This window comes from Artemia sp. Qi Xiang Cuo, chromosome 8 (assembly GCF_049724085.1).
Source record: "Artemia sp. Qi Xiang Cuo chromosome 8, ASM4972408v1, whole genome shotgun sequence".
NCBI classification, from domain to species: domain Eukaryota; kingdom Metazoa; phylum Arthropoda; class Branchiopoda; order Anostraca; family Artemiidae; genus Artemia; species Artemia sp. Qi Xiang Cuo.
Window position 1 is genome coordinate 36,315,241 of NC_142801.1, and position 12,844 is coordinate 36,328,084.

Sequence of the window (12,844 nt, forward strand, 5' to 3'; positions counted from 1 at the left end):
GAGCCCTTTTTGAAATTTCTACGACAACGCCTTCTATACAAAAACCTTATATGCCCCCTGGGCATAACTTACAACTCTTGCCCTAAGGGCTGTGGGGGACAGTCCTAAAAAACATAATTTCTATCTGGAAATCAACTACGCTGAACAAAATGGCAGTCTCTAAATTTTGATTGGCTGTGTTTCGGGAAATGGTGGGTGTGGAACGGGTAATAGTCGCCTTCCAATCACTTTCGACTATTAAAAAGTGGCACAAGCCACTCCAATTTCAGAGTGAATGAGCACTTTTTGAAGTTTCTACGACAACTTCTTCGATACGAAGTGACCTGTTCAAAAGGAAAAAATTAATAAATAATATATTGTGCCAACATCGTTCTTATATGCCCCCAGGGCATAACTTAAAACCGTTGCCCTGAAGGTTGTGGGGGAGTGTCCTCCTCTTTACTTAGTCTCGTTTCTGGTCTCGTTCTCGATTGTCCCCGTTCTTTACTTAAGCAGCGCGATCGCGCTGCCTATGATTTATGCAGCAACTTTTTATATAAACCTTATATGCCCCCAGGGCATAACTTACAACCCTTCCACTGAGGGTTCTGAGGGGGTTATCATCCTAAAAGACCTAATTTCCAGAACGTTCAACTACGTTGAACAAAATGGATATCTCAAAATTTTGATTGGATGTGTTTTGGAAAATGGTGGGCGTGAGAGGAGCGTTAGTCGCTATCCAATCACTTTCAACTATTAAAAAAGGCACTAGCCCTTTCAATTTTCAATTGAATGAGCTCTTTTGCAGTTTCTACGACAATGCCTTCAATAAAAATTTTATAGGGCCCCAGGGCATAACTTACAACCCTTCGCACTGAGGGCTCTGAGGGGGTTATCATCCGAAAACACCCAAGGTCCAGAGCATTGAACTAAGCGGAACAACATGACTGTCTCAAAATGATGGTTTAATGTTTTTGTCAAGACAGCAGGCGTCAGAGGGGTGCTAATTGTTCTCCACTCACTTTCAGCTATTAAAAAAGGCACTAGCCCTTTCGATTTCCAATTGAATGAACCCTTTTGAAGTTTCTACGACAACGCTTTCAATAAAACTTTATATGCCCCCAGGGCATAACTTACAACCCTTGCCCTGAGGGCTGTGGGGGGGAGGGGTTGTCATCCTTAAAGACCTAATTTCCAAAACTTTCAACTACGTTAAATAAAATGGCTATCTAAAAATTTTGATTGGATGTGTTTGGGGAAAAGGTGGGCATTAGAGTTGCCCTCAAATCACTTTCGACTATTAAAAAGGGTACTAGCCCTTTATTAATATTTTCTATCTGGAAATCAACAACGCTGAACAAACTGGCTATCTCAAAATTTTGATTGGATGTGTTTGGGGGACGGCTGGGTGTGGGGGGGGCTAGTTGCCCTCCAATCACTTTTGACTATTAAAAAGGGCACTGGCCCTTGGAATTTCCAATCAAATGAGCCTTTTTGATGTTTCTACGACAACGCCTTCTATAAAAACCTTATACGTCGTCAGGGCATAACTTAAAACCCTGTCCCTGAGGGTTGTGGGGGAGTGTCCTCCTCAAAAACATATTTTCTATCTGAAAATCCCCTACGCTGAACAAAATTGCTATCTCAAAATTTTGATTGGATGTGTTTGGGGGAATGATGGGGGTTTGGGGGGGGGAGTGGCTGCCCTCCAATCACTTTTGACTACTAGAAAGGGCACTAGCCCTTTGAATTTCCAATCGAATGAGCCTTTTTTGAAGTTTCTACGACAACACCTTCTATAAAAACTTATTTGCCCCCAGGGCATAACTTAAAACCCTTGCCCTGAGGGTTGTGGGGGAGTGTCCTCCTCAAAAACATATTTTCTATCTGGAAATCAACTACGCTGAACAAAATGGTTATCTCAAAATTTTTATTGGATGTGTTTGGGGGATTGATGGGCCAGGGGGGGCTAGTTGCCCTCCACTCACATTCGACTATTAAAAAGGGCACTAGAACTTTCTATTTTCAATCGAATGAGCCCCTTTTGAAGTTTCTACGTCGACCCCTTCCATATGAAGTGCCCTTCTCTAAAGGAAAAAAAAAATAATAAATGATACATTGTGCCAACATCGTTCTTATATGCCTTCAGGGCATAATTTAAAACCCTTGCCCCGTGAGTTTTGGTGGAGTGTCCTCCTCTAAAACATATTTTCTGTCTTGAAATCAACTACGCTGAACAAAATGGCAATCTAAAAATTTTGATTGGATGTGTTTAGGGGAATGATGGGTGTGGAGGGGGGGCGGTAGTTGCCCTCCAATCACTTTTGACTGTTAAAAAGGGCACTAGCCACTCCAATTTCCAATCGAATGACCCCTTTTCAAAGATTTTACGACAACTCCTTCGATACGAAGTGCCCGGGTATGGAGAAGAAGAAAAAAGAAAAATAAATAAATAATACATTGTGCCCACATCGTTCTTTACTTAGTCAGCGCTATCTCGCTGCCTATGATAAACAATGTTGTGTTTTTCAATGTGCTAATGAAGAATATATTGTTGTTGCAGCCTCAGGATGGCTTCATTTGTTTCTATCTCTTTGTGTTTTTTTTAACTTTAATTAATGATGCTTCCGTTTCAAATTGTATTTTCAGTCAGTGCACATTTGAGTTTAAGGAATTTAGTATTTAAGAATTCCAAGCTAAGAAGAAAAAGAAATATAATTGTTCTGACAATTGGCCAGAAGTGGTGATTCTATCAGTGCAAAAATTGTTTCAATGAGATCCTCAAAAATGGTCTTGTTCTTAATGTTCCGTTGCATAGTATATGCTTTAATGTATAGTTAGTATCAGGCTGTAGCTTATCCTTTTATACATAAATTGGGCTGAACAACTGTTTGCCCCCCCCCCCTAGCTTCTTGGTTTTAAAGGTCAATTCTTTCTGTGGTTATCGAATAATCCAGCTTGATTCATTTGATCAAACAGTTCGTGGTAAGGAACTTTTTGATCCCCGAAAACGGGAATTTGGAACCAATAGATACATCAAAAGAATCAGATTTTAATGCTGATCTCAAATATGTACGTTTCATCAAGTTTAGTTTTACCCATCAAAAATTACACGCCTGAAAAAATTTGGCTGATTTCCGAAAAAAGGGGGAAAGACCCCCTAAAAGCTATAGAACCTTAATGTAAATCACACCATCAGATTCAGTGTATTAGATAATCCTACTGTAGAGGTTTCAAGCTCTGCAAAAATGTGGAATTTTGTATTTTTTGCCAGAAGAAAGATCACTGATGCGTGTTTATTTGTTTTTTGTCTGTTTTTTCTCCCTAGGGGTGATCGTATCGGCCTAGTGGTCCTAGAATATCGTGGGAGGGCTCATTCGAACGGAAATTAAAAGTTCTAGTGCCCTTTTTAAGTGACCAAAAATTCTTTAATTTTTGAACGTTTAATTTCCGTTCCAATGTGCCCTCCAACGATATTCTAGGACCACTGGGTCGAGATGATCACCCCTGGAAAAAAAAAAAACAAATAAACACGCATCCGTGATCTTTCTTCTGGGAAAAAATGTAAAATTCCTCATTTTTGTAGATAGAAGCTTGAAACCTCTACAGTAGGGTTCTCTGATACGCTGAATATGATGGTGTGATTTTGATTAAGGTTCTATGGCTTTTAGGGGGTATTTTCCCCTTTTTTCTAAAATCAGTCAAATTTTCTCAGGCGCGTAACTTTTGATGAGTAGAACTAAACTTGATGAAACTTAAATATTTGAAATCAGTATTAAAATCTGATTCTTTTTGTGTATCTATTAGTATCTAAATCTATTGGTATCTATTGGTATCCGTTTTCTAGAGTTTCGGTTACCATTGAGCCGGGTCGCTCCTTACTTACAGTTCGTTACCACGAACTGTTTGACAACCTCTGAAAATAATATCTGGAATTTTTGGAATTGAAATAATTTGCAAAATATTTGGTAGGAATTTTATAAAGTACAAGTAATAAAATGAAAACCACTTGTTGCATAAAATGTGCCTCTGGTTAGTAGAAAAAAATACTAGTTGGTTTTCGTTAAACATTAAGGGATATGTGTGCTTGAAACAACACTCTTGTTGTAAAAGTTGTCACTAGTAGAGTCAGTGTCTCTGTTTCAACAAGTCATAGCCTAATTATATAAATTTATTTTGTTTATGTGCTACTTACTATAGCTACCCATAGATGAAACCCATAAACATTCCAGCAAGAACCCCAAGAATTCCTGCCAAGTACCCCTTACCATAAAGGGGAGCTAGCACCAGCGATCCTCCAAGGTTGAGTCGATTCAAGAACTCAGATAACCAGTTTCTTGCAGAACCAAGGACAATCGATCCACCGGGATTAAAGGTCTCTCCCAGTTGGTTAGCCATTGCTTGTGCCTGGTATTCTGCTGGCAGTAGGGCCACAGAGCCTCCCATCCTACTTAATGTTCTATATACAGCAGGTATGACGTTAAACAATAGTCTTAGCAAAAGGAATGGTGGTGAGTTTGAAACTAACTTCCATAGTAAGCCGAACAATGATGTGACTCCCTGAAAGAAAGGAAATAAGAAATAAAGTTGAAAAATCCTTTGTTTAAATTCTGGAATCTACGATTCTCTTTCACTCTGTTGGATCAATATTTTAAGCATAAATTAAGTTCATTATTAAAGTAACAAAAATGAAAGGAAAATCTAATGTTTAACAAATATTCTTAATCAAATACACTTCCAAAATAAATTTGGAATATTGCAATGTATTCTGCTGGCTCATGGAACTTTGGTCAATACATATTTGGTCGAAGAGGCAATCCGGATATGGCTGACAGAATTAGCAATTTTACGGAAAAAGTATTTTATTGAAAAGTAAAGTGACATCAGAAAATAAATTTTGAAATTTGCTTAAACTGGTTTTCTTTTGTTGTGCAAAAAATAAAAAAAAACTACACCACCAAGAACCACCGCAACTAGATTTATTTTCAGCTCGGGTCCCCTTGTCTCTGAAATTTCAATTGAAGTTTCTTCATGGCCGGAAGTTTTAAGCAGATCAGCAGAAAAAAGAATATTTAGCACTAGTAAATCAAAGCTACTACAATTTCTTTCAAATATATGTGTCCCTTCATAAGCCCCTCTGCCTGCCCTCCCTAGTTAAAATTTAATGGATTCCTTGGCCAATACTCCCTAAAAATTCCGCTAGATCCCTTATTCCGTTAATGTTTACCCTTAGCTGTGCCTGAATAATGCAAATAAGCCCTTTTGACAATCTGGATGCACATAGTGTATTTGGATGTAATTTAACGACCCCCTCGACATTCCCCGGAAGTATCAACTTAATATAATTTGCCTTTCCATAAATATGACAGTTACACCCCTATGACCACTTGGATGTACGTAGTGTCTTTTTATTTAGTTCAAAATTGCCTGAAACTTTAAACTTCATACACTTGATAGTTCCTGATATATTGTAAATACACCCTTTTGACAACCGAGATGTAAATAGCGTATTTTTCATTTAATTCAACAAGTTCTAAAAGTTCCAACTGTGTTTCTAGACTTAGTCAACACTCACTTCAATATTCCTAGAAAATTTCAACTTAATACATATAGCCGTTCCTGAGGTTTAGCCTATTCACCTTTTGACAACCTGGATGCAAGTACCGTCTTTTGATTTGCTCCAATATCCCCCTCAACATGCCCAGAAAGTTACAACTTCTTACCTTTAGAAGATCCTCAGATATTGCAGTTACAAACTTTTGAAAACCTGGATGCATATATTGTCTTTTGACTGAGTTCGACAACCCCCTCAACATTCCCTAAAAGTTTTCTCTTAATTCATTAGATCATTTGAGATACCAAGGACCCCAATCCAAACATATCCCCGCCCCAATGATAAAACATGTATGAAAATAATGGGCAACTTACATAATTTACAGCCCTTGTTCCGAGCCCAGTGATAGTTATGTCATCCCAGGTGACATTGCTATTGAATCTTTCAAATTTTGTAAAAAAAAAAAGACTATCCCAAACTTGATCAGATTCTCCATGAGAAGTGGAGGTGGGGAAGACAGCCTAAGAAAGCAGCGGAGTAGACTGTTTGCCCTCCAGTTGTTCTCAAGTAGAAATAACACTAGAACTATTAAATTCCGAATGAATAGGCACCTCCAAAGCTTTTACAACCACTGCTTATATACAAAAGGGCCTAAGCAAGAGAAAAAAAAATAATACATTGAAGCCATATCACTTTTTTTGTTATACAACGCTATTGCGCTACCTAAGCTGAGAGTCATAAATCTTATATTGCCCTTATGATCGTCAGCAAAAATAAAGTGATCTTTAATCACCTAAATGTTTCAAAAGTGAAGTTTCTGTTAATAAACCTACTTTAAAGACAAATTATGTTCAATACTTTAAACAAAAATCAATGTCATGACAAATGAAGCATTTGTTTTCAAATTTTATTTCACGTTCACACAACTTAAGTAATATACAAGGCATTGACTGTTTTCACAGTTTAATTTTTAAATTTACTGTTAAAAATTTTTGGATCGTTGGATATATTAGAAAGTCTCATCCTTCCCGACAAAACGAGATGAAAAACGTCCAAATTAAAAATTGTATGTAAGTCCCGGCTTTTTCTACCTTTATTTCAACAGACTTTCATTTTGTATTTTGTGAACTTTTTGTTTTATAGAAAATAAATAATAGAGAATGATCCTGATGGCCGGAGGGGGGTTGACTCTAGAGCACAGTCGGACGCTAATATATTTCATTTTATATTACTTAATCTCTCTTAATATTACTATTTTGTAATTCAAAACCTGTTATAGAGTAAATACTGCCCACTATGAAAGACAAATAACAAAAAAAAGAAAACATACTGACATCATAACAAATAAATGGAAACTTCACATTCCGTGTGACCTCCAACTTGGCGCTGAAATCTGAGCTGATAGAGTGGGGCATAAAACCGATTTCTGCCAAGAAAAATTTAAGAATATATCTCTCTCTGTCTCTTTCACTCTCTCTTTCTCTCTGTCTCTGCCTCTGTCTGTGTGTCTGTCTCTGTCTCTCTCTCTCTCTCTCTCTCTCTCTCTCTCTCTCTCTCTCTCTCTATCTCTCTCTCTCTCTCTCTCTCTCTCTCTCTCTCTCTCTCTCTCTCTCTCTCTCTCTCTCTCTCTCTCTCTCTCTCTCTCTCTCTCTCTCTCTCTCTCTCTCTCTCTCTCTCTCTCTCTCTCTCTCTCTCTCTCTCTCTCTCTCTCTCTCTCTCTCTCTCTCTCTCTCTCTCTCTCTCTCTCTCTCTCTCTCTCTCTCTCTCTCTCTCTCTCTCTCTCTCTCTCTCTCTCTCTCTCTCTCTCTCTCTCTCTCTCTATCTGTCTCTATTTATCTCACTCTGTCTCTCTGTCTCTTGCGCTCTCTCGCTCTCTCTGACCCTCTGGCCCTGCCAGTGTCTCTGTCTCTGTCTCTGTGTTTCTTTCTCTGTCTTTCTCTCTCTGTCTCTATCTCTTTCTTTCACACTATATCTCTTTCTTTCTCTCTCTCTCTCTCTCTCTCTCTCTCTCTCTCTCTCTCTCTCTCTCTCTCTCTCTCTCTCTCTCTCTCTCTCTCTCTCTCTCTCTCTCTCTCTCTCTCTCTCTCTCTCTCTCTCTCTCTCTCTCTCTCTCTCTCTCTCTCTCTCTCTCTCTCTCTCTCTCTCTCTCTCTCTCTCTCTCTCTCTCTCTCTCTGTATCTCTCTGTGTTTCTCTCTATGTTTCTGTCTCTGTCTGTCTGTCTGTCTCTCTCTCTCTCTCTCTCTCTCTGTCTCTCTGTGTCTGTATGTATCTCTGTTTCTCTCTCTCTGTCTCTCTCTCTCTCTGTTTCTCTTTCTCTCTCTCTCTCTCTCTCTCTCTCTCTCTCTCTCTCTCTCTATCTCTCTCTCTATCTCTCTCTCTCTCTCTCTCTTACAAATTAACTACAAGAAAACCCACATATTTTACGAAAATACACCACTGACAGTAAAAGAAAAAAGAAAAACCTTAAATTGACCATTTGGCCACATACTTCTATTTTCTGATTTTTATTATAATTTTAATCTTTTTTTATGCATTTCCCAAGCATGCTTAAAAACAAAAATGATCAACAGTTCGTGGTAAAGCACTGTAAGTAAGAAATGAACTGGCCCATAGCAACCGAAACTCTTAAAAAAAGAAATTTTGAAAATAATTAATACATCAAAATAATTGTTTTTTATGCCGATTTCAAATATTGGTCTGAGAAAATTTCCCACTTTTCAAAAAATGGGTACCCCCCCCCCCCCCCTCCAAAAAAACAAAGTTAAGTGATCTTAATAAAAATTATGCATCCGTGAAAAATCACGGATGAGGTTTTTGCCGAGAGGTAATCGTATCACACCAATGGTCCTAGAAAGTTTTGAGAGGGCCCATTCAAATGGAAATATAAAGTTCTAGTGTCCTTTTGAAGTGGCCAAAAAGATTGGAGGCCAGCGTGGTGAGACGGCTTAAGAAAGACGGCTTAAACAGTCTGCTCGTTCAATTTAAATCAGAGATATTAAAATAAAACTTTAAGACTTGAGTGTAAAGAACGAGAGTTGAGCAAGAGGCAGTCCGATAAAGGCAGAAACTGATAGTTTCTTAAATAATTTTGGATCGGTATATTTATACATTTTTCACCAGGTCCAGCACTATAAAACCAAACAAAACAATAAATGATAATTTTATTTTGAACTTTCTTTTGATAATTTGGTAGTTATTCTTTTCTAAAATAGATTCCTCTTTGTCCAAACTGTAGGCCTAACAAATTTTCGAAAATGACTATCATTCAAAAGTGAACTCAACTCCCATTAAATGCTGATTGTATAAGCTCCACTTGCCTTCAAGTTTTTATACCTCTTTGCCTTTCAAGTTTTCAATTCAATTGTTTTCAGAATTTCCAGTGGTTAAATATTTAATGCAATACTGAAAATCAGAATTTACATCCTCTAAAAATAAAAGAAAGTTATCTTTTCTTTCAAGTTTCGTTTTATCAAAATTTGTTCTTCTAAAATTCCTCGTAAGCCTCACCAAGACTCAAAAGGTGTCATAAGGGACACATACGACACTCAACAGCGTATTCCCCTTCGCTTTATCTAGTATAGGAGACATTTAGCTACAAATCCCATGAATACTATAAGATTATATGATTTAATATGACAAGTAAGTATGATTCATAAGCTGATGAAAATAAAGGTTAGATTTGAAAGATTAAGAGGAATTAGCTAATCATGGCAAGCAACATAGATTTATGTTTGTAGAATAAACTTCTTTGCAAAAGAAAAAATCATAAGTGCAAAAATTGCAAAAAAGTAAAACACCTAAATAGATGTTTAAAACGCAGCCCTTTTATTTCTATACGTTACGACGGTCCCTTTTGGATTTTATCGTGCAAAAGCAATATTTTAATCTTACAATTTTTACAAATACAATATATAATTTTAATCTATCTCACAAAAAAGTATTCTACTATTGAATATATCATATTTAACTTTTCTGTCTAATCATGTTTCTAATTCCAAATCAATATTTGTTTTTGCTTTACTGTCCAGAAAAGAACCACATTATGCACGAAAAACATATTTTGAGTAACTAAAATTCGGTCAAAACAAAATATGTTTCAAATATTAATGCACCAATAGGTGAAGCCAAAGGGAGTCTCTGCCAATGCTAGTGGATATAAATTGTGTACCTTAGTGCAGACATAATGCATAATGAAAATATACATGCATTTGTCGAAAACCTTCATTTGATATGTTCAATATAATTTATTTGATATGGATGCAAATGAGTAATTTAGATATCAATTGAGTTTAAGTGTAAGTGAAAATCAGTGAATAATATGCGGTTTGTAGTTGTTTTTTCTTTTTCCTTTTATCAGACTCGCATTATATTATGCACTATTGAGATGGTGTCTTTGTGTTGAATCACAGTCCAAAAAAGTAGCTTTCATATCATTCTGCAGCTATCCACAGGCCTGGATTTACCAATATGCCCCCTAGGCACGAGCTTAGGGGCACACAATACCAGGGGTGCAAAAAATTATTACTGAATGATTTTTTTTCTTAACAAAAATTAGACTGACGTTATTTATCGTCAAAGTTCTAGGTTCAATCCGCCACCTATTCACAGAAAAGTGATTTTAAAACAACATGGTTACTTATAAACTGTCAGATGTCTCCAAAGAATAGCAGCTAAGAGTTCGACATCACCTCTCACTTTCATTACTTTTGGCTCACCAGTTGCGTTCTGTTCAGTGCTTCCAAAATCCGCGAATTTTCGGAGACCTCCCTGAAAATCTCGCAAAAAAAGGAGCAGTAAAAACGATTGAGCCTAGGAATGCTAAAGCTTTAAATCCAGTCCTGGCTATTCAGATTTCCCAAAGTAGATCTTAGAATAGCCAGTTATAGAAATGCGAGTTATTTTGCTGTATTTACATTTTTTGACTCTATGAGGTTTAATTGAAAGTTAACATTGTCGTCTAAGGAGTGGTGAAGACGAGGGGCTTTAATTTTTGTAAGGTGCATACTGCTGCATTATCCAAAATACTCACTATTCATTTATTTGATCTTCTTTTCTCCCAATTTAGTCATGTGCAACAAATGGTCACAAAAACTTTAAGAATATCTAATTTGATCTAAAATTAAAAGTCTTAGTCAAGCCATCCTCTTGAACACCTTATTTGCCCCCAGGCAAAACCCACTGCTTCAGAGGCTATTGAACCAGAATTTCAACATAGTCATATCAACGAAAATGGACAGAATTACAGAAAATGTGTCTCTGGGAGACATCTCTTATCTTATTCATGAGACTTCATTGAGACTTTTTAATTCAGGGCGTTTTGAATTCGAGACATAAAAATATATATGAATCTTAACAGCTGTTTTTCCTATGTTTTTTAATTTATTTTATTTATTAAATTTAGCTTAGACAAATTTTTAGAGAGACAACTCAGCATAGATCCAGAGAACGGGAGGGCATTTAAATTCTTGGAGTGGGCATAGTTTAATTCTAGGCAGCTTTATGCATATTAGTGGATCTGTAGACTCTATTCCATATGTTTTGGAGCCATTGAGTTATGAAAAGCTTTTACTTACATTTATTTGAATTTTAAGCAGAAAAAATAAAAAGAGAGGGTATTTCAAATACTAGTCTACAAATCTTTCGAGTGAAAAAGAGAAAAATAACGTATTGAATATCTCAATCAAAATCCTCAAGTCCTCAAAACTAAAAAATAGTTGAAACGAAGAAGTTATAATGCTTAAAGCTACTAACCAAAGTTCTTCCAGAGATTCTGTCTGACATAGATGAAATGTTATCTGGAAAACTCTCGACTTTTGTGACATTTTCTGCATAAGCGCCAATAAAAAACAATGAAGCAAGAAAGATGATATGGTAGCCTGGAAGAAAAAACAAATTAAGAAGCTTGAGTTGTTAGCTTAGTTGTTAGTTCCCGAGAAATTTAGAAGTCAAAGTAATGAATATGACATAAACACTTCATTACAATCATATTAGTTTAACAAATTGAATTACATTTGTAAATGATTTATGTCCTCTTATATTGTGATATATTTCATATTCATGGGTGACTTTGTGCCAATAAAAAGAAAAAAAAAGAACCCAAGGAATGTAAAATGGACTAGGTATGATGACACAAGGATCAGCAATATTGGGCAAGAAGGCCTAGGAGCCTTTGGGGGATTAGTAGAATGTATTTTCTTGTATGATTAATTGATTATGAATAAATCTTATCTTATCTTAAGCAAATTAATGTCTATGGAGAAAGGTCTAGGCAACTCCTAACCCTAATTGTTAACAACGATGGCAGACTGAAACTAATGTACTAGTTTGATGGCAATTGATTGACCTACATGAAATTGATTTGCCTGATAAGGTATATGGTCTAATGTTGGATTATCAGCAACATCGATTTAATTAAAAGTTTGCTTCAGAATATTAATGCTACATTTAGCAAAAAACGGCCAATGAACAACTGATGCAGGAAAGTTGATTTGCTTCATAAAGTATATGGTCTAATATTGGATTATCAGCATAGCATCATCGATTAAACTTAAAGTTTGTTTCAGGATGTTAATGCTACATTTAACGGAAAACAGCCCACGGGTAACGGATGCAGGAAAATTGCAAAAATGTTCACACAGAAATGGTTCACTGAAGCTGTTGAAGCACAAAAAATATTGTGATATATTTAAACAGCATATGCATAGGAATAGGCTAATTAAGTTCTAGAAGCCAAGACAAATATTCAAAGGGCTAACCTGTATTAGCCTAGACTAGCTCTGTCTAATTCAGAATATATTTCTTACGTTATATCCTCATTTCCCAAGAAACACCCCCCCCCCCCAGGTCTTGAGGATTAAAAGGACATGGCTGTCATGTTATTTGCCAAATATTAATGGAAAACCCCTAATAAACATGATTAGTATTTCAGTTACTTGAAATTTAAGGTTCTAAAAAGCTTTCAATTCAAAATAACACTGGGATTTTCAACAGCTCAGTGGAAATATTTCAATGCAGCCGCTGAAACGTTGTGACGCACAAACTTCCAACAAAAAAAAATGAATGAAATTTTATAGATCCCGCGAAAAATGGCCGTCTTTGCGTAAAATCACATCAGTGGAAGCCCAGGGCTAGAAGCTGCGATTTCAGAGCCAACTTTTATGGCCACAAAATTATAAATACATTACTTTTTGTGGAAAAACTGTAAACTCCAGTTTTTCCTATTACAGCCAAAACATTTTTATCTCAATTTTCATTATATTCGGGAGTGTGAATGTATTTTTTTTCCTATTGTTCAATTTTCAGTTTTATTT

At 36.4% G+C, this 12,844-nt stretch overlaps 1 protein-coding gene across 2 annotated transcripts in view; it reads right to left on the minus strand.

Moving 5' to 3' along the window:
- The window catches only part of LOC148949365 (uncharacterized), a 34,365-nt gene that overhangs the window by 14,078 nt on the left and 7,443 nt on the right, over positions 1-12,844 (minus strand). Inside the window, exons 2-3 of one of the 2 annotated variants that reach the window (XM_089092931.1) lie at positions 11,286-11,410; positions 4,248-4,539 (exon numbers count right to left, since the gene is read on the minus strand). In XM_089092931.1, the coding sequence (XP_088949057.1) occupies positions 4,248-4,539; positions 11,286-11,410 (417 nt within the window). Of the gene's footprint in view, positions 1-4,174; positions 4,540-11,285; positions 11,411-12,844 lie in introns of both variants that reach the window. The other variant, XM_089092930.1, reaches the window with a different exon arrangement.